Source organism: Haemorhous mexicanus, chromosome Z (assembly GCF_027477595.1).
Source record: "Haemorhous mexicanus isolate bHaeMex1 chromosome Z, bHaeMex1.pri, whole genome shotgun sequence".
NCBI lineage: Eukaryota > Metazoa > Chordata > Aves > Passeriformes > Fringillidae > Haemorhous > Haemorhous mexicanus.
In genome coordinates this window covers 87,230,589-87,250,361 of record NC_082381.1, presented here as the reverse complement: position 1 = coordinate 87,250,361, position 19,773 = coordinate 87,230,589, and the positions used below count along the sequence as shown (strand labels likewise).

The window sequence follows — 19,773 nt, the reverse complement described above, 5'->3', positions numbered from 1 at the left end:
CCGTCACTTCCGCCCGCCGCGCCGCGAGCGCCCGCGCGGGCCGCCCGCGCCCCGCAGCGACCCCGCGCGGCCGGAGAGGGAACGGCGGGAGCGGCGCCAGCCCGCGGGGCTGCGGGAGCGCGCCGGGCCCGGCGGCGTGTGCCTGTGCGTCCGTGTGTCTGTGTGTCTGTGTGTGTGTCTGTGTGTCTGTGTGTGTCCGTGTGCCTGTGAGTCTGTGTGTCCGTGTGTCTGTGTGCCTGTGCGTCCGTGTGTCTGTGTGTGTGTCTGTGTGTGTCTGTGTGTGTCTGTGTGTCTGTGTGTGTCTGTGTGTGTCTGTGTGTCTGTGTGCCTGTGCGTCCGTGTGTCTGTGTGTGTCTGTGTATCTGTGTGTGTCTGTGTGTGTCTGTGTGCCTGTGTGCCTGTGTGTCTGTGTGTCTGTGCATCTGTGTGTCCGTGCATCCGTGTGTCTGTGTGCCTGTGAGTCTGTGTGTCCGTGTGTCTGTATGTCTGTGTGTGTCTGTGCATCTGTGTGTCTGTGCATCTGTGTGCCTGTGCGTCCATGTGCCTGTGTGTGTCTGTGTGTGCGTGTGTGCCTGTGTGTCTGTGTGTCTGTGCATCTGTGTGTCCGTGCGTCCGTGTGCCTGTGCGTCTGTCTGTGTGTCCGTGTGTCCGTGTGTGGTGTCCGTGCATCCGTGTGTCTGTGTCTGTGTGTGTCTGTGTGTCCGTGTACCTGTGAGTCTGTGTGTCCGTGCGTCCGTGTGTGTCTGTGTGTCCATCTGTCCGTGTGTCTGTGTCTGTGTGTGTCTGTGTGTCCGTGTGCCTGTGTGTCTGTGTGTCTGTGTGCCTGTGCGTCCGTGTGTGTCTGTATGTGTCTGTGTGTGTGTCTGTGTGTGTCTGTGTGCCTGTGCGTCTGTGTCTGTGCATTTGTGTGTCCGTGTGTCCATGTGTGTCTGTGTGTCCGTCTGTCCGTGCGTCCGTGTCTGTGTGTCTGTGCCTGTGTGTCCGTGTGTCCGTGTCCGTGTGCCTGTGTGCCTGTGTGTCTGTGTGTCTGTGCATCTGTATGTCCGTGTGTCCATGTGCGTCTGTGTCACTGTGTCTGTGTCCATGTGTCCGTGAGTCTGTGTCCATGTGTCCATATGTCTGTGTGTCCATGTGTCTGTGTCACTGTGTCACTGTGTGTCCGTGTGCCTGTGTGTCTGTGTGTCCATGTGTCTGTGTGTCCGTGTGTCTGTGTCACTGTGTCACTGTGTGCCTGTGTGTGTGCGTGTGCCTGTGTGTGTGTGTGTGTCTGTGTGCCTGTGTGTCTGTGTCCGTCTCTGTGTCACTGTGTCACTGTGTCACTGTGTGCCTGTGTGTCCGTGTGTCTGTGTGTCTGTGTCCGTCTCTGTGTCACTGTGTCACTGTGTCACTGTGTGCCTGTGTGTCCGTGTGTCTGTGTGTCCATGTGTCCATGTGCCCCTGTGCCCGTGTGTCCGTGTGTCCATGTGCCTGTGTGTCCATGTGCCTGTGTGCCTGTGTCTCTATGTCCCTGTATCCCGGTCCCATGTCCCTGTCCCCATGTCCCCGTGTCCCTGTGTGTCCGTGCCCCTGCTCCCATATCCGTGTCCCTCTGTCCCTGTGTCCCTGTACCCTTGTCCCCGTGTGCCTAAGTCCCTGTCCCCGTGTGCCTGTATTCCTGTGTCTCTATGTCCCTGTATCCCTGTTCCTATGTCCCTGTGTCCCCAGGTCCCCGTTTCCCTGTGCCCCTGTCCCCATGTGTCCCTGTCCCTCTGTCCCTGTGTGCCTGTGTCACTGTATCCCTGTGTTACTGTATCCCTGTCCCTGTGTGTGTCCCTGCCCCAATGTCTGTGTCCCTGTCCACCTGTGTCCCTGTGTCCTTCTGTCCCTGTGTCCCTGTCCCCTTGTCCCTGTCTCTGTGTCCCTGTATCCCTGTCCCTGTCTGTGTCCCTGTGTCCTTGTGTCTCTATGTCCCTGTATCCCGGTCCCGTGTCCCTGTGCCCATGTCCCCGTGACTCTGTCTACTTGTCCCTGTGTCCCTGGGTCCCTGTGTCTTTATGTCCCTTTGTCCCTATCTCCATATGCCTGTATCCCTGTGTCCCTGTGTCCCCGGGTCCCTGCCCCTATGTCCATGTCCATGTTCCTCTGTCCCTGTGTAACTGTCCCCTTGTCCCTGTCCCTGTGTCCTTGTCCCCGTGTGCCTGTACCCCTGTGTCTCTATGTCCCTGTATCCCTGTCCCCGTGTCCCTGTGTCTCTATTTCCTTGTGTCCCTGTCCCTGTGCTCCTGAGTCCCTGTCCCCGTGTGCCTGTATCCCTGTGTCCCTGTGTCCATATCCCTGTGTCCCTGTGTCCCTGAGTCCCCATGCCCGTCCACCTGTATCCCTGTGTCCCTGTGTCTCTATATCCCTGTATCCCTGTCCCCGTGTCCCTGTGTCTCTATGTCCCTGTGTCCCTAGTCCCCGTCCCTGTGTGCCTGTACCCCTGTGTCCCTGTGTCTCTATATCCCTACGTCTCCATGTCCCCGTTCCTGTGTCCCTGTCCCTGTGCAACTGTCTCTGCATCCCTGTGTCCTTGTGTCCCTATGTCCCCTTCCCCGTGTACCCGTGTCGCTGTGTCCCTATGCCATGTCCCTGTGTCCCCATGTCCCTGTGTGCCTGTATCCCCTTGCTACAGTGTCTCCATGTTCCTGTCTATATCTGTCTCACTGTGTCCCTCTTTGCCTGTGTCTCTGTGTCCCAGGGTCACTGTCACTGCGTGCCTGTGTCCCTGCCCCTGTCTCAGTGTCCCTGTGTCCCTGTCCACCTGTCTGTGTGCCTGTGTCCCTGTCCACCTGTGTCCTGCATCCCCAGTCGCTCTCCCTGTGTCCCTGTGTCACCAGCCCTGTGTCACCCTGTCTCTCTCAGCGTCCCTGTCACTATCACTGTCCCTGTCACTCTGTCACTGTCACTGTGTCCCTGTCCCTATCACTGTCCCTTGTCACTGACTCTGTCCCTGTCACACGCATCGCCCAGCACCGCTCACACACTCCAAGCACGTTCTCCCTTCGACACCGCTCCTGGCGATCCTGCGCTCCCTGAGACCACAGAATCCCGGGATCTTTGGGTTTGGGAGGCATCTCCGGAGACCCAGGCCCCGGGGGGTGCGTGGGGGGAAGCGTTCCGTGCAATCAGAGCGACGTTGTCATGCCCTCTTTAAACACTGTAATGCACATTTCAATCATTGTAATGCGCACTTTAATCACTGTAATGCACACTTTAAACATTGTCATGCCCTCGTTAAACACCGTCCGGGTGTTTCTGCACCCCGCGGGCTGTCCTGCACAGCTGCAGGTGTTTCCTGAGACTCGGAAACGTGGAAGGAAATAATTTCAGCCCGTTCCGTAGGTCCTGATCAGGGCTAGGAGCACCAGGGAAATTCAGGATTAAGCATTCACTGTAGAGCTGCTCGTGGCACGGACTCAGTGCCAGGGCTGGAAATGTGTGGGAAATCTACCTGCACCACCACTCAAATCGTGGGCATGGACTCGGGAAAAACATGCCATGCCACCCCAGAAGCATTTATCATATTAGGAGAGATGGAGAGATTCAGCTAGAAGCAGAACCACACATTCAGGCTCCCACAATTATTTTTTAAAACAGTTCACTTCTCACCACACGTGTGAAAAAATTGTTTCGTCAAGGAAGGTGAATGCATCATCTGTGATGTCTGCACGAAGGAAAGCGCTAACAAAACCTGTACTTGAGCAAAGACAAAACCTTCCCCGTGCTGGGCGGCCGGCAGAACCCGGAGCCCGCTCCTATTTCCTGCGCGGCTCAAATCATCAACCTTCACCACCCAGCTGGCTGATCTGGAGGGGGAAAACATCCAGAACCTGCATTTCCAGGCGGGAAATAACATCCAGAACCTGCATTTCGGGGGGGGGGGGGGGGGGGGGGTATCCAGAAGTTTCATTTCCAGGGGGGGAATAGCATCCAGAACCTGCATTTCCTGGGAAAAATAATACCCAGAACCTGCATTTCCAAGGTGGGAATAACATCCAGAACCTGTATTTCCAGGGAGGAAATAACATCCAGAACCTGCGTTTCCAAGCGGGGGGGGGGGGGGGGGGGACGGGGGGGGGGGACGTCCAGAAGCTGCATTTCCAAAGGGGGGAAACATTCAGAAGCTGCATTTCCAGGGGGGAATAACATCCAGAATCTGCTTTTCCAAGGGGGGATAAAATCCAGAACCTGGGAATAACATCAAAAACCTGCATTTCCAGGGTGGGGCGGGAAACGTCCAGAGCCTGCATTTCGGGGGCGGTGGGGAGGGAGATAACATCCAGAACCTGCATTTCCAGGGAACAATGTGCTTTGGCTCCTGAAAGACACGCGGAGGACACCACGGAGCTCACAGGCGCTGGGACACGGCAGTCGGGAACGGGCAGAGCAGTTTTGGATGGAGTACAGGAAAGCATAAGGACGCGGGCGAGGGCGGACAGCATCTGCCTTGGATTTGCAGGAAGAGTGATACACGGGAAGGAGCTCCAAGACTCCGCGGCTGAAGGAATCGGCAGGCTTTACAAAAAGAGAGGAAAAGGAATTCCGACTGCCTTAAGTACCGCGGAATTAGTAAACTGAGCAGGGAGACACCAGTCATGTGTAAATGTCTGGATGAAGCAAGCGGCATCAAGGGAGAAGGCTGGGGATACATTAATTATTTTAATGGGGTGAAATTACAGAAGGGCATGTCTAAGCTGAGAATCCCTGTGGAAAGCTTTTGAATGGAGAAGCCCAGGATGGAAAAATCGTCTCCCTGAGGGAAGTGGTGAAAGCTTTACTGCCTGAGATTTTAAATGACAGATTAGGGGAAATACCACGGGACTCATTCTGAAACATCAGGGAGATTGCACTGAAAGATTAGGAAGGGAAGAGGAAAGGGCTGGAGGTGGTGCTGGCACCAGGAATGTTGGGATTTCAGCCCAGCACATCTTCTAGGCTCCTCTGGCTCCATGTTATCGTTCTTTGACTGTGTCTGCCAAGAGTGCAATGAATTCAGCGTTAGTTACCCCGCAAGGACTTGATAAGAACTCCCCCGCCGGGAAGAAACGTGGCTGAGCAAAGGGAATCTCGGCGCTTCCCCAAGGACAATGGGAGGAAATCAGCTCAGTGCTGGAGCACAACCTTGAGCTACATTCTCTCGTCAAAGTAAAAGTTGGTTGTGAGAGCATTTTGGCTCATTAGGGCTCCCAGGCTGGCTTCTCTCAGCCAGCTCCTGGCAGGGGGACACTCCTCTGTCCCTGCTCCCTTCTCTTTCCCAGCCCCAGGCCAAAAGTTTCCCTCCAAATCCAGCCTGAAGAATGATTTTTTAAGAGCTCATCTCAGAGACATCCATGGGCATATTTCTAAGCATCCTCTGCAAAGGATGCTTCACCTTCCAAGCCACATTTAAACAACACCCATTTTCCAAGTCTGTGAAATCACAAATGTGCTGCTGAGACCCAGCCAAGCCATCCTCCTGCTGCTCTTGAGGTCACCCAGGCTCTCCTGCAGCCACAGCAGTGGCCAAACAGGGACCATGGAAAAGGTATCCAGAACACCACAGTGTTCATCCACCCCCGAGGTACAGCCAGAGTCTCCTTGGGAAGGAAAAGAAATAAAACATTTCCTTGCTGCTAGGTTTTATCAGCCAACATAATCTAATTAACCAGCACAGCTGCTTCGTTAGCATTAGAGGCATATTTATCAAAGGGCTAGAGGAAGCATTTATTAGATTAGCTTGTAATTTTGGAGTTGCTGGATGTGTTTTTACTAGAGTTTACACAGTTCAGGACAGTGCAATGCTGAAGGACTTCAAGGCAGAGGGAGGCAGCTCCGTGTTCTCCTCCCACATAGGTGGGACCTGGCAAAGACAGAAGGAATCACAAGTCTTACTTTAAACACACTCTCATTGGTAAAAGCAAAGACAGAAGGAATCACAAGTCTTCTTTAAAGACACTCTCATTGGTAAAACCCTCTGCTTATTCACATGTGGTGTTGTTCTGTAGGAGAAATATTTGTGAATTGGAGAAGCAGAAACACAGCCCAGTGCTGAAATTCTTTAGGGAAGTGAGCATTTAACAAAATAAGAAATGTTTCTAAAGTTGCTTGATTTTACTAACAGCGACTGCCAGCTTGCAGGCAAAGTGAAGGATTTCCTGCAAGGTCACAGAGACCAGGATCACTATTGTTTCACTGCTGACCCTGTACTTTAAAAATCCAAAGAACAGCTTAGAAATACAAAACATTTCCCAGACTTCTAAGACCCATTCAGTTCTAAATGTAATTTGAAAGATCTTTTACACATTACCATTTGACACATAAAATTTTGCTTATAAGTACCCAAAACAGCATCGAGTATCAAGGTATTTGGAGTGTTTTACTGGAGGTGGTACCAAATGCAACCAACTTACTTTTAAAATAAATCTTGAAACTTTTAATATTTTTAGTTATTTTTAATTAAAGTTTCATCTTAATATCCTACATCTACCTAAGGATTTATATAAATGAAAGGAGATTTTTGAATGCTTTCAGTAAAAGGAAGACTGGAAAGGAACCACAATGAAATTTTTGCAACAGATGGAGTATTTCTATAGTACTAGCCAAAAGACACAGCCAAAAGAGATTCCAGCCCCACCTTTTGATTCAAAGCATTTTAAGTAAAAAGATACATATGTCAGCTTAGAAGCCTTAAATTTGCCTGATGGATTCTGCATTTCTTTCTCCAGCATTTTACTTTATTTATTTTGGGCATAGTATCTGAATGTTTTCTTTTAAATAGATTCACAATACTATGCAAGTCTGCAGAGGATTTTTTTTCCTAAAAGAGTTATTATTTTGCATATTGGCCTGATAAGAAGAGTATGTCAATTTGTGGCAAAATGTGCATGAGTTTTTGCTTGAGGCTGATCCCCATTTTTCACATCTAGTTCATCATTTTAATGACTCCTTTTTTGTGTGTGTGTTTTTGGTGGGTTTTTGTTTTTGTTTTTGTTTGTTTGTTTTCTGGTGGAATTCCTCATGTTTTCCAGGAGGAGGAACTGAGCACACAGCAATAAAACACAAACTCCTCTAGCACATTGTTGGGAAAATGGAATGCCAGCAGCTCAGCCTGGCCCTGCACCTGCTCTCATCTTGCAGGCGTTAACACAGGTGTCTCCAAAGGTCAGTCGGGGAGCTCAGAGTGGAACAACTGATGTGCCCTGCAGGGACAGTGAAGCAGTGGAGGCCTCCCCAGCCTCACGTCCCTCTCAGTTGGGTGATTGTTCCATACTATCCAACAGCCGAGGGTCCAGCTGGCAGCCACCCGCTGTGACTCCTGTGGAAACATTCAACAGCTGCCAGGGCAGAGGGGGAAGCCCAGAATCAGAGGTTTTCTCAGCCAGCCTGGTGTGCTCCTGTCTCAGCACGACTTCAGCGAGCTGTTCTTCCTCCAGCATCCCATCCCCACGTGGGAAAAGCTGGTCTGTCCCAAAACACCAAAGGAAAGGGTTCTCTCAAGGCACTCTGCCCATGCGAAACCAAAGAGCTGAGAAACCTTCCCAAGGGGCTCCTCAAATCTCATTTATTTGACTTTTCCCGATTTCCAACCAAGAGCTGAGCAGTCAGACCTGACAGCTGCCTGCTGATTTACACTGCGTGCGCTGGGGACGGCTCAGCTGTGACACACAGCTCGGACACAGCTGCTGGGGATTTTTTTCCTTTTCCCCCTTGAGTTTCCAGTGCTAGGAAGCAACACGTGTCTGTGTTTGGGCAGCTCTCCAGACAGTCTGGCCCTGCTGCTCTCTAGATTCAGGCTCTTCATGTGCTGTGAAACAGCAGCAGCCAGGGAGAGGTGCAGCTGCTCCGTGGGTGTGGGGAGGGGAGAACAGCCCCAGGCTTCACAAGCAGTGCAGCACCTCATGATGAGGTGGAGCTTTGGAAGTGCCACAGTCCCCAGGAAATCCTCCCAAGCCTGGAGTCATGGTTACACGTGTGAGATAAAAAGTCTTCTCCTTATCTTAGCTAAGTTAGCCTTGAGGCTCTCATTAAAACGCAGGGCTAGCAGCACCCTCAAGCCCTCATCTATCCCATCTTTGTATCCCAAAGAGTGATTAACACTCCCTCACATTTTAAACACTCAAGAAAATAATTTCTAATTTGCTTTTAAGAGCTTCCAGTGATTAAGATTCCTTAATTGCCAGGCTATGACCTCCAGTGCCTTACACTGGATTTCTTGTTAGATCATTCTTTGATGTCTACCCAGCCATGTTCTGATGTCTTCCAAGACTACAATTTCTTTCCCCTACCACAACAGGAAAATCAGATTATATTCTTGTTCTTTCCAGGTTCAAACACCATTCACATGCCTTTGGTGTGGGTTTTACTTGTAAGCAGTAGCTGTACCTGTAATCATCCCTGCACTATGCTGCCTGCTCCAAATTTCACATCAGTTACCTCTGAGGTAATTTCTCTTCAGCCAGTTTAGACCAGAAACTTTCCACTTGCTTTTGCCCTCATTTCCTACCCCAGAAGGAATGAAGATAAATAGCCCCAAAACTAAGGCAACTCACCCTTTCCTCACAGCTTGATTTAACCTGGAACTAAACAGCAACTCCTTCTGCTGTATGAAAGAGGCTGGAGATTCCCAAGGGCAGTGGCTCTCTGGGCATCCCTCCGTTCCTCCCCATCATAGCAAAAAAAAAAGGAGGACAGAGGTCACACTTGTGGTGTTTGACACAGTGTAATTTTGAATCTCTCTTGCTGCCGAGCAGTGGAAAATCGACTTCTGCAGTGAAGTTCTCATGGCCATAATCTCTGGCAACTCCAATTGCAAACAGCTTGTCACTGAGACCACCACTATTTGCCTGGATGCTTCCCACAACAAAAAGGCCCATGCTCAATGTCCTCAGGTGCAACCACTCTTTCTAGGTTTTGCTTTTTCCCAATCCACAGGAGATTTTCTGATTTTTGGCTTTGGAATCAAACGGTTTCTAAAAGCTGGCATATGCAAAACACTTCTGAAAGTGTGGAAGGCTGATGACGTGATGGCATGGCAATAACAGGGTTCAGGGAACCCTTGTGGAAAATGACATTTGAAGCAGAATGGTTAAGGGCAACCTGACTTCAAAATCATCATGTCCCACAGGGGTTCGGCAAAAATACTGTTTTCAGACCTAGAAAGGTCTTACTGTGTGGTTTTTTGTTTGTTTGTTTTGTTTGAAAACTATCCCTGCCTGCACTATCCATAGAGCTGCTTTACAGGTGTGTATCACAGAAGAAAAAATAACTGATAAAGACAACAGCAAGTTTGGATGCTATTTAATGAAAAATAGGTGAAGTTTACAAACAGGCCGATAGAGAGAAGAACACAGCAGGAAGCTGCCAAGGTAAAGGTAAGAGTTCAGAAGTGCATTGCTAGTGCAAGTAAGTAGGCAACAGAAGGAAAATCATCTTCTACGTAGACCCCTTCAGGTGAGCTGGGGTTTGCTGGGCTATGTCAGCTCGAAAGGCACAGCCTCAATCTCCCTTGTAAGCTCTTCATCCAAGGCTTTCTACCAGGAGAGAAAACCAAGAGGAATCAGGGACCACGAGACAGCTTCCACACGCTGCTGGCAAACAAAAACATCTGCAGTGATCAAACCCTGGGAGGTTGTCAGCAGTGATGGATTAACCCTGGTGCTGAGCTGGATGGACTCGTCCTGCAAAGACCAGACAGCCACAGGGAACCTCCAAAAAGAGGGCTGGACAAGCTCAGCTGCCTTTCCTCTGTGCCCCAATGTGATTTTGGACACGTCCCAGCTCACTGGTCCTCCCTGAGGTGAGCATTCTGACCTCAAAACAGCCTCAGGCTAGTAAGGGGAGCTTGTACTCCTGAATCAAAAACTACCAACCCAGGCAGTCTCACCTGAAAATGTGCAAAACGCTCTTAACCTAGATGTGATTTTTGATCACAGGTTTAAGGCTTACCACTCATGCTTTACGAGCAAGCAGGCAGCAGCCCAAAGGAACAAACACATGTTTTATGGGGCTCAAATGTGGCTCAGCTCACTCAGGAAAGCTACATATGAACTTCCCAAACAGCTTTATGGTGTTTGGCTCAACAGCCACACCTGCAGATTATGCAAGCACGGAGGAAATGGGCACTGTGTTTTACACGGCAAGGTCCCCATTGCAGTCTACAAGGCAGATATTGACTAAAATAAGCCTGGAGCCCTCTGAGTTCAGGAGGAGCAAGGAAGCTTCTGAGACCTATGGTGAGTGGATAAACATTCCAACAGGCAAAATTCATGGGGATATAGCTACCTAATCTGCACTGATATCACTGTGCCCAACTGCCTTTGCAGCACAGACATCACTCCACCAGTTCCCCTGATCAGTATCTACAACTTCTGCATCACAAAATCTCCCCGTGAGAACATTAAGCCTACAGTCTAAGGTGGGTAAATCTGTAATCAATTAATATAGCTCCTGGAAAGACAAAAAAACTCTTACAAGTTCTTTTCTCGCTTCTTCAACCTTCACTTGTGCCAGGGGAATGCTCTAATGAGAGAAAATGGCATAAAAATCAGCATTTCATCAAGAAACAAGAGTGCCTGCACATTTACAAGAGTCAAAGGATGAGCCGCAGGTGAATTAATAGACAATTAATGAAGTTTTGAGTACACACTTCACATGCAGAAGCTATTGCCATTGAAAGTCTAGTCTTGGTTAGGTTTGGGCAATCATGTATTTTTCAAAAGTCTGATATGGCCTAAAGTCTGAAAAAACCCCTTCATTTTAAGCAATTTTCCAAACCTACCAATCAAGGGACTTGATTTCAACAATATTTGTGAAAGAATTTTCCAAAGCACAATAAGTTTGCAAGGATAAACCTCCCTTCCCTCCTCCTGCCTGCACCAGGGGCTCTCCCTGTCTCTGACAGCAAGGCTGGAGGAGGGAATTGGAGAATCTAATCCCATTTGGATGTCCTGTTCCACCTGAGGGAAGGAGGAAGCTGCCTCTTGGAGGAAGATGGATTAAACAGAGCAGCAGTTCCACCTTTCTAGCCACAGCCTTTTTTTTTTTTCTAGGAGCAAGACATCAGCGTTTGTATGAGGGAGAAGAGAAACCTGCATTTTCATGGAGCTGAGTACACAGCACCCTCAAAGAAATCAAAGCCAGTTTAGGGACAAAACCTACATTTGGCAAGTTCTTCAGGATCCTTAAAATCCTGTTCAGAGCACCAAACTCTGCACCACAAGCTGTGCCCACCAATATGGCCCAACGGGCATTACAGCTAAAATACTTGTAAATCTCAAAACGTTGGTTGTACTAGGGGATTCCTTTTCTTCCATATTTCTTTGTCCAATTTCTAGTTAATTCACCCGAATACTAATTTACCCAGAAAATCTGTCTACTTTGTTAGAGCAAAGTTTGCCTGACAAGGAAACTTAATTTCTTGGTTTTGATTAATAGAGATCAAGTCTTTGTTTTGCATCATTAACAAACCTGTAGGACATCTACCTGTCCACCAAAGGCATCACAAAGATATATCCCTTACATTCTGAAGTCCACTAAAGTTAACCTGATGGCAAATACAACATAACAGTGGAATAAATAGTTACAGGAGGTAAATCAAGATAGGATGCCAGTTCTGTCTTCAAGGGCTCTATTTCTTTACGCAGTGCAGCCAGTTCCTGCAGAGAGAGAAAGGCAGATCATATTCCAGGGAATCATTTGTAGAATTGATGGAAATGAGTGAGAGAGATCCACAGTTACCTACAACATTTCAGAATTTGAGAATTTCATCCTCTATAAAACACATGGAAAACCAAAGTTTTGCACAGCAAAAAGACTCTCCCTTATGCTTATCAAGTGGAAGTAATTTCTTTTTAGGGCTGCAAACTGAGTGCCTTCCACAGTCCTGAACTCTTCTCAAATAATCAAAGTTAAATAAAAAAGATAAAGTCATTTGTGCTGCCCATTTCACTGATTTCTTGGTAAAGTAGTTCTATAAATGTCAAGGAGTCAAACCGTACCTCATGCTTGGGATGTATAAGTTGACAAGCCTAGAAAATTTGCCTGTGGCTTTCTGGATGCAAAATTCCAACAAAAATTAGTTCTGGTCAGTACCCTCGTGTAACACTGGGCAATGTGAGCACTGCCACCCAGTGCTGGTTGGTGAGAAGCACAACAGAGAAATCAGTAAACCTATTTTCACTGCTCCACTTGAAAACATAAAGGAAAAGATAGCAAAAGTAATAAGGAGAAAATCTTGAGTTCCCACTAAAATAACTGCAAAAAGTATGAAGATGTGTTGAGTGCACAGGACAAACATGTAAAATCTGTAGTTACTAACTCAAGAAATGTGCTTTTTCTTTAAGATGTTCCACTAGGCTTACAATAAAGCTGAAAAATGTTATGTTTAAAGACACAGCAAAAAAAAAAAAAAAAAAGCACACAGTGATTCTAAATTTGGGTTTCATATTACTTTATCCCCTTTTTTTTCAAGTGTTTGGAAGAGATTTACTTCACACAAAATAGCAAGAATCACATGGGTCATTCTATCAAGAAACTGCAATACACAGGTAGCCATGTAGTGGGATATAGTCCACAGAACATCCACTCTGTTTATAACATGGATCAGAAATAAAGGAGGCAGATCTGTTTTCAGTGGCAGGGAATTTATTCTGTGGAAATTCTCCAGTAGATGCCTCTAGGAGAGACAAACCCACCCAAAATGGCCCAGTTTATGGGAACCACCTACAGGATTATTTTTGGGCTTCCTTTGGCCATTGAGATTTGTTCAGGCAACCAAAGAGCAAACTACAATTCCTGAAAGCACCCAACAAGCAAGCCTGGCCTGCCCCACTGTAGCAACACCCTTTTGTATACAAAAACCTACCTCGGATGATTTCACGAGTGCCTTATGTGTCAGGGATTGGTCCAACCCCCTGGCAATAAGCTCATTCTGCAAACAGGAGAGAGCACAAAATGCAACAAGGAGAAAGATTTCACCATTTCCTTCTGTTTAAATCTGAACAGGCAGAGAAGAACACAGGTTGTCCACAGCAGACACGTGCGTTATTGGAGCCACAGCTATAGCTGGTGTACAAAATGAGGTGCTGCTAAAATTTGTATTAAGAATAACAACTCTTTCCAGAAAAGCAGTGGGAGAAGGGTACACGGCAAGGCTGAAGAAAGGCTTCTCAGGAAAATGTCAATTGTAATTAACACTTTACGTCTCGTGTTTGTCAAGGTATCAGGTATGGCTTGACCTTAACCAAAAAGTAACCTGCCAGAGTTTCTCAGGGAATGAGGAGACAGCACTTTACTGATCACAGGATGCACTGAGGAGAGATCATCAGGGACAACTGAACTATATTCACATGTTGTCCTGTTAGCTCAAAACTCCAGTACTGCAGTTTAGGAAGGTTATGGAATGTCTCTGTAACTACAAATTTGGGCTCAACCAACCATGGCTGTGTCATCCCATCACAGTGTCATGGAAGAAAACTCCTTCCACCTACCTCAGCATCATGGATCCTTATTTTCAGATCCTTAGCTTTAGCTTCCAGGAACTTCGTGCTCTTGGACCGAGTATCAGCTTTGGCAATTAGTGGTTCCTGAGATTTCTTCAGATTTTCAATATCCCTTAAAAAATGACACAGAAAGAAAAAGATGTATCAGTATACTAATACTGTTACTTACCTATGCTCAAGCTAAACTCTGCAATACAACAAGAAGGAAGAAAACTGAGAAAACTCTGTATTTCCCTGTGAGATTTTCCAGTGGAAACATATACAGCTGTTACCTCCAGAACACCACAGACCAGGGAAAACAGAGGCAAAGAAGAAAGCCATATGCCTAAAAGCAAAGGGTAATAGTCTTGTGCATAATTCCCTAACTTACTTAGAGACCTGTTACACGAGCTAAACCTCAGATCAAGAGGAGGCAAACCTGTAGAAAGCACATGGGAATCTCTTTTACAAGCCAAATTACCACTTTAAAAGACAAAAAAACCAACCCCCCCCCCCCCAAAAAAAAACAAACCCAAAACCAAACAAAAAAAACCCCTCTAGAAATAATGAGACTGGAAGGGAGCTGTGGAGAGCATCTGGGCCAGCCCCCACTCAAGGCTGGGGCTGATCGTGCTGTGCTTGGCAAAGCCCTTCAGATTACATCCTCCAGGGAATAGACTTGACACTGATTTTTTTTTTTTGAGTTATCACTATTATTGCATCTTCTACACACTGGTTAAGGGAACTTCTTACCTGAGAATGGCTTTTGTTTTGCCTCCCTTAGTCTGACTACAGAGGACATGCTAAGAAAATCAGATTTGTCTTCAGCCTCAGAAAAAAGTAACTGGTGGAAGATGGAAACTTGTATCTGAAAACAGCTTGTAGATCACTTTTGATTTAAAATAATTGGTTTGATACTTTCCCAGATCTCTTTTGACTACTGAAAGTATACGTAACACATGGGTTTTGATAGATACTTCCAAATACTTTGAATTGGAGATGTGTCAAACCCCCAAAAGTTCAGTTTTCCTTGTTAGTTACCATAACCAACATGGCCCAAGACAGAAATCACCAGTATTACCTTAATCTTTCCCTCTTCCTCATCCATTACTCACTTCTCTAACTGCTTTTCCACCATCAGTGCTGAAGTTAGTTTTTTCCTGAGGGTCCTCAATTTCTGCTCCATTTCTTTGTTTTTTGATTTTGTTTCATACATTTCCAAGGTCATGTCATTGATGGCACTGTAGAAGCTGGTGAAGAGAGAATCAGTGGAAATGCTAAGGAATCAGCTCTTCTGAAAGTCAGAGTTGTTATTAGTTTCTCCACACTTTAAACAAATTACTTAGTTTCCTCTTGATGTTGTAGCTGGAGTAATTTAAATAAGACACTAAGGGAATTTGCTTTCCATAACAAACACAAATTTCCACGTGGAAGAGAAAACAGCCCAGCAACCTGAGTAAGAGTGAGTGAACAACACAACTGGAACTCTGGTGAATAAAATCACCATATGCTCCCCTCCTGGCTTGCCTCACTGCCTTTGAGAGAAACTGTATTCAGACCCGAAAAAGGTCACAAGATGTGCCCAGCAGCATCTGAGTATCTTCCTCTTCCCAAGTGGCCCAAAGCTCTTCCCCCTCCAGCTCAGGAAGATAGATCTAAGTGCCAAGATCCTAAATATCACATAAAAATCGGATTCCAAGGCAGACTTTGCCCCTTCTTTGCTGCAAGTGCTGCAGTGCTACGGGCCAAAGCCATGCTGGGGAGAGAGGCCCAAAGAGAACAGATTAACAGATGCCACTTCTCCATGGCAAAGGGAATCTCCTTGCATGAACTGAGGCCAGATGAGACAGACAAGGATGAGGAGCTGAGGCTGGAAGACCAGTCACAGTTCCCCAGTCTTTGCCTAAGCAGTGTGAGCACTGCTGTGGCCTGGATACCTGGCACAACAGTCTAACTGGCAGCAGCCTGCAGCCACTGACCACAAAAGTATGAGGAAAAGGAGGGATTTAACTCCATCCCAGGCCCTTCTCAGGCTTCAGAGCCTTCCTGTGCCAGGATAACCTAGTGCTAGCACTTTGTGTTCAGGTCCCATACACTCCAAAGCTTCCCAAGAGGAGAAAAATAAGCCTGACAAATAAGATTCCTAGTGCCAAGTTTGGAGCTGCTCTTGTGGAAAAATAGAGGAAAGCAGCACAGGCTCTCACTATGAATGCAGAGTGTGAAGAATTACCTGGAAAGAGACGTGTCCTTCACGTCAAGTTCTATTGCACTTTGTACCAGATCAATGAGGTCTTTGTTGGCCTCTTCGGACATTTCTCCTTCCAAAAAACCCAGGCTTTCACCAATAATATCCTGCCAGTACTCAGCTGGAAAATATATACAACCCAAAGTAGTGATTTTTTTAATATTATGGTTCTTTTATGAAACTCTTCAAAGCTAGAACCCAATCCCACACTGGAAACTTGGCTACCTCCCTGCTCTTGCGGGAAAAAGGCACTTTAAAAAAAGGCTTAAACATGCCAAAGTGCTGCCATATCTCTGTTTGTCAAACAAATTCAGTGTATAAAGGGAGAAAGCACTGCTCCACTCCCTCCCTGGCCAGTCTGTCTCACATCAGACAAACAAGAGCTCAACCTTGTTCTACAGCAATGAGCACATGCAGGTCACCTCCCACAAAGCTCAGCCTGAGCCTTGTTCATGGCAGACCCAGGAAGTTTGTCTCCATCTTTTATTTTTTTGATGGCAAGGCACTTGAAGGAACAAAAACCAAACACATTTTCTTACAAAAACATCTTCATGTGTACTATGCCAGCCTTTGCACAGAAAAGTAAAATTCCTTCCTGAGAAAAGCCTGTAAAGTGATAGTCCTCTATTATGTGTGTTAAAAACATACTGTGGTCCCCTGAACCACTCACTTGCTCAAAAAACCCCAAATTAAAAAATAGTCACTCTAGGCAGCTTCAGCACAACTTAATCATCTCAATGTTGTTTTAGGCTCCTCCAGGGCTTTCCTTAGCAGTGGCTTAGCATCAGCTCAGACTCTTGAATGAGCTGCAGGAACACTTCCCTCTCTATCAAGGCAATATTTCCATGCTGTGCTATCCAGCCCAGCAGACTAGGAGGTTTTAGCAATTAACCTGCTTGTCCACATACATAGCCTGCTCAAGATGGCTTAAAAAAATTATCCTTGAGCAATCCTATGTCACTGTAAATTGCAGTAAAAACTGTATCAAAAAAAAGAGCTGAGTCTGTTTCAACTACATATATTTATATATATTCCGAAGTTTTCAACGAATACAAGAAGATCAAGATCACTCAGAACCCAGAAATGACTCAGGTGGAACTAAGAAATGGAGTTTCAAACTCACCTTCTGCTTCAAATTTGCTTGTCCTGTCCTTCATGTCCTCTATCAGCAACTTAATATCCCTGTCTCTCTCTTCATTGCACTCCATAATTTCATGCAAAATATCCACTGTCCTTTCATTCACCTCATATTGTGGAATAGGCACAACCCCATATAGTTTCTTTAGCCATAAAGTAACCTGCCAGAGAAGGGAGACAAAAGAGCAAGCAATCATGTGAAATGACAGAAAATAGCTGACAGAAGAGAAGAATGCAAACCACGGCAAACTCTGCATTCCTGAAGAGCAACTCCTACATCAGGCCAGGAGGCATGGGTGGGAAAAGGGGAGAAAAATTCCTTTCCCTCTTTAAACACCCTCTGTGGTCTAGAAGACTATATTATATCCTTTTTAATCTCCCTCATTTCTTGCAATACCTGCTTATCTCCATGTGATAAAATTTTACCTTTTTATTCATGTGACCTGTTGGCTACAGACACAGTAACGACCCGAGAGATGTTAAACAGAGAAAATGGTGAACACTATGTTAAAGTGTGTGGGATAAATGCTCCTGAGCCATCACTGGGAACAGTCTCTCTGCAGGAGAACAGGAGAGAGGCACCACAATGCGAAGCCACAAGCCCTGCAAAGCAGTTGGATCATCAGAAACAAGGTCAGAAATAAGAGATCAACACAGTACTCTCAGGTAGGGCTGTGATCGTGGAACCATGGAATTGCTTGGGATGGAAAAGCCCTCCAGAATCATTAAGTCTAAGCATTCCCCCAGCACTGCCAGGCCAACACTGACCCACGTCCCCAAGTCCCACATCCACACGGCTTTGGAGACTCCACCACTGCCCTGGGCAGCTGTGCCAGGCCTGGACAACCCTTTGAGTGAAGAAATTTTCCCTAATATCCAACTTAATTAGATCAGAAAGGTTAGATTATGACCAGTAATAACGGAAGAGCATGGAAGTTCTACGGCATGTAACGAACATAAACTCTTGCATAAGCCTGCCTAATTAACCTGATGGAGAATGGACGCAGCCGTATAACTTAAAGAGTATTTTTTCTCCCTAGCACCTCCTCCCTCATCCTGCTGCCGTACGCGCACACAAAGCAGCAACGGAGAAAACCACCGCACCATAAGGCGCAAACAGCACCAACGATGTGTCTGTGTGTGTGCGTGCGTGCGGAAAACTGTGAAGAAAAGCGAAAGCGAGCCCCGCCGGCCCCCGTTACCCGTGTGAGCTTCTCCTGGAAGGAATCGCCGCCCGGTGTTCCCGCCGCCGCCATCCTGCCCGGAGCCTGTCGGGAGTGGGCGGCTGAGGGGCGGCGCCGCCGCGGCACGGAGCTGGCCCCGGGCTTGCGCCGGAGCCGGGGAAAGAGCGATGGAAACGTGTTTAACAGTTAATCGGAGCGTTAAACGCCCTGAATCGAGCCGCCTGTCAGTTAAGGGAAGATGTTAAAAAACGCCAAACGAACCCCAGCAACAGAAAAACGAAACAGAAGCGTTGCAAGGGGGGGAAGACATCAATGAGTACAGCAGAAAGATGTCTGGGGGTGCGGCTGGACATGAGCCCAGGGTGCCCATGTGGGTAATGGCCCCTGGGCTGTCCCATCCAGGGTGTCACACAGCCTCAGTGTGAAAAATCGGTTAGAAACTGTTGTAAAATAGCTGATAGATGGTTAAGGATGTACTGTTTGTTTGGTTATTGTAAAATGGGTTAAAAGGGTAGTGATAGGAAATACGGTACTCAACGTACCATATTACACCTAAGTAAAGTGCACCACCCCCGAGCGAAAGCCAGCCTGGACAGAACTGTAATGGGCCAATCAAGCGCCTTAAACCTTCCTGCAAATGAAGGATCCAAAAAGAAACCAATACAAAGGGACAAAAAACCGGATAAAAAGGGGCTTCTGACGCACTGAATCTGTGCCGCTCCCCTTGGGACATCGCTACATCGCTGCTGAGCAGCCCCAGCGCCGGCGCTGCAGCGCCTCAGACGGGAACGCTCCTGCTCGGCCCGGGGGCTGTCCCTGCTTTAGGCCTTTCTTTTATGATAATAAATGCTGAACTCACTCTTGGACCGGGAGCCTGCTCGCGATTTTAACACCGGGGCAGTGCCCGTCCCCGTGCTGGCACTGCTGAGGCACCTCCAGTGCTGGGGACAGCTCTGGGCCCTCAGGACAGCAGAGACACTGAGGGGCTGGAGCGTGTCCAGGGCAGGGAACGGAGCTGGGAAGGGGCTGGAGCCCCAGGAGAGGCTGAGGGAGCTGGGAAGGGGCTGAGCCTGGAGAAAAGCGAGGCTCAGGGGGGACCTTGTGGCTCTGCACAGCTCCTGACAGGAGGGGACAGCCGGCTCTGCTCCCAGGGAACAGGGACAGGAGAAGAGGGAATGGCCTCAGGCTGGGGCAGGGGAGGCTGAGATCAGATATTCAGAAAATTGTCTTCACAAAAAGGGGTGTGAAGCCCTGGCCGGGGGGAGTGGTGGCTGTTAATTCTTAACATCCATGTGGGTTTTTGGGGTTTTTTTTAGGCACTTTTACAGAAATATAAGTGATTTCCGAAATAATCAGCACAGAAAGAATTGGTGAAGAATCACATTTGGTACAACACATGCCAAAGTAGCTGAGGATTTTTCACTTAACCTTTTCAATCCCAGAAGGGGAATCGACCGGAATCTGTGGCTTTACCAACCTCTGTGGATTACCAGAGGGACTGATCACACTGCCTGAGTTTCAGCACTTTCTCACTGCAGACCAAATCCTGTCTCACATATGAGACATAAAATCATCCTCAGCTGCAGACTGAGGGGTGGGGAGATTCTGCCCCTGGGCTCAGGTGAGACCCCACCTGCAGAGCTGCCCCAGCCCTGGCTCCAACAGCACAAGGACCTGGAGCTGCTGGAGCCAGTGCAGAGGAGGGCACGGAGATGCTGCCAGGGCTGGAGCC

General features: G+C 47.6%; 1 protein-coding gene across 1 annotated transcript; it reads right to left on the bottom strand.

The window, feature by feature from the left end:
* Positions 1–9,277: 9,277 nt before the first annotated feature.
* HAUS1 (HAUS augmin like complex subunit 1) lies at positions 9,278–18,199 on the bottom strand. Its single transcript, XM_059836496.1, has 9 exons — positions 18,060–18,199; positions 16,844–17,018; positions 15,706–15,841; positions 14,591–14,725; positions 13,485–13,608; positions 12,860–12,925; positions 11,580–11,651; positions 10,468–10,515; positions 9,278–9,527 (listed from the first exon to the last, which is right to left on the bottom strand). The coding sequence occupies exons 1-9, from the start codon at positions 18,111–18,113 to the stop codon at positions 9,468–9,470; spliced, it is 870 nt and encodes a 289-aa protein (XP_059692479.1). The 5' UTR covers positions 18,114–18,199; the 3' UTR covers positions 9,278–9,467.
* Between the last annotated feature and the right edge of the window lie 1,574 nt (positions 18,200–19,773).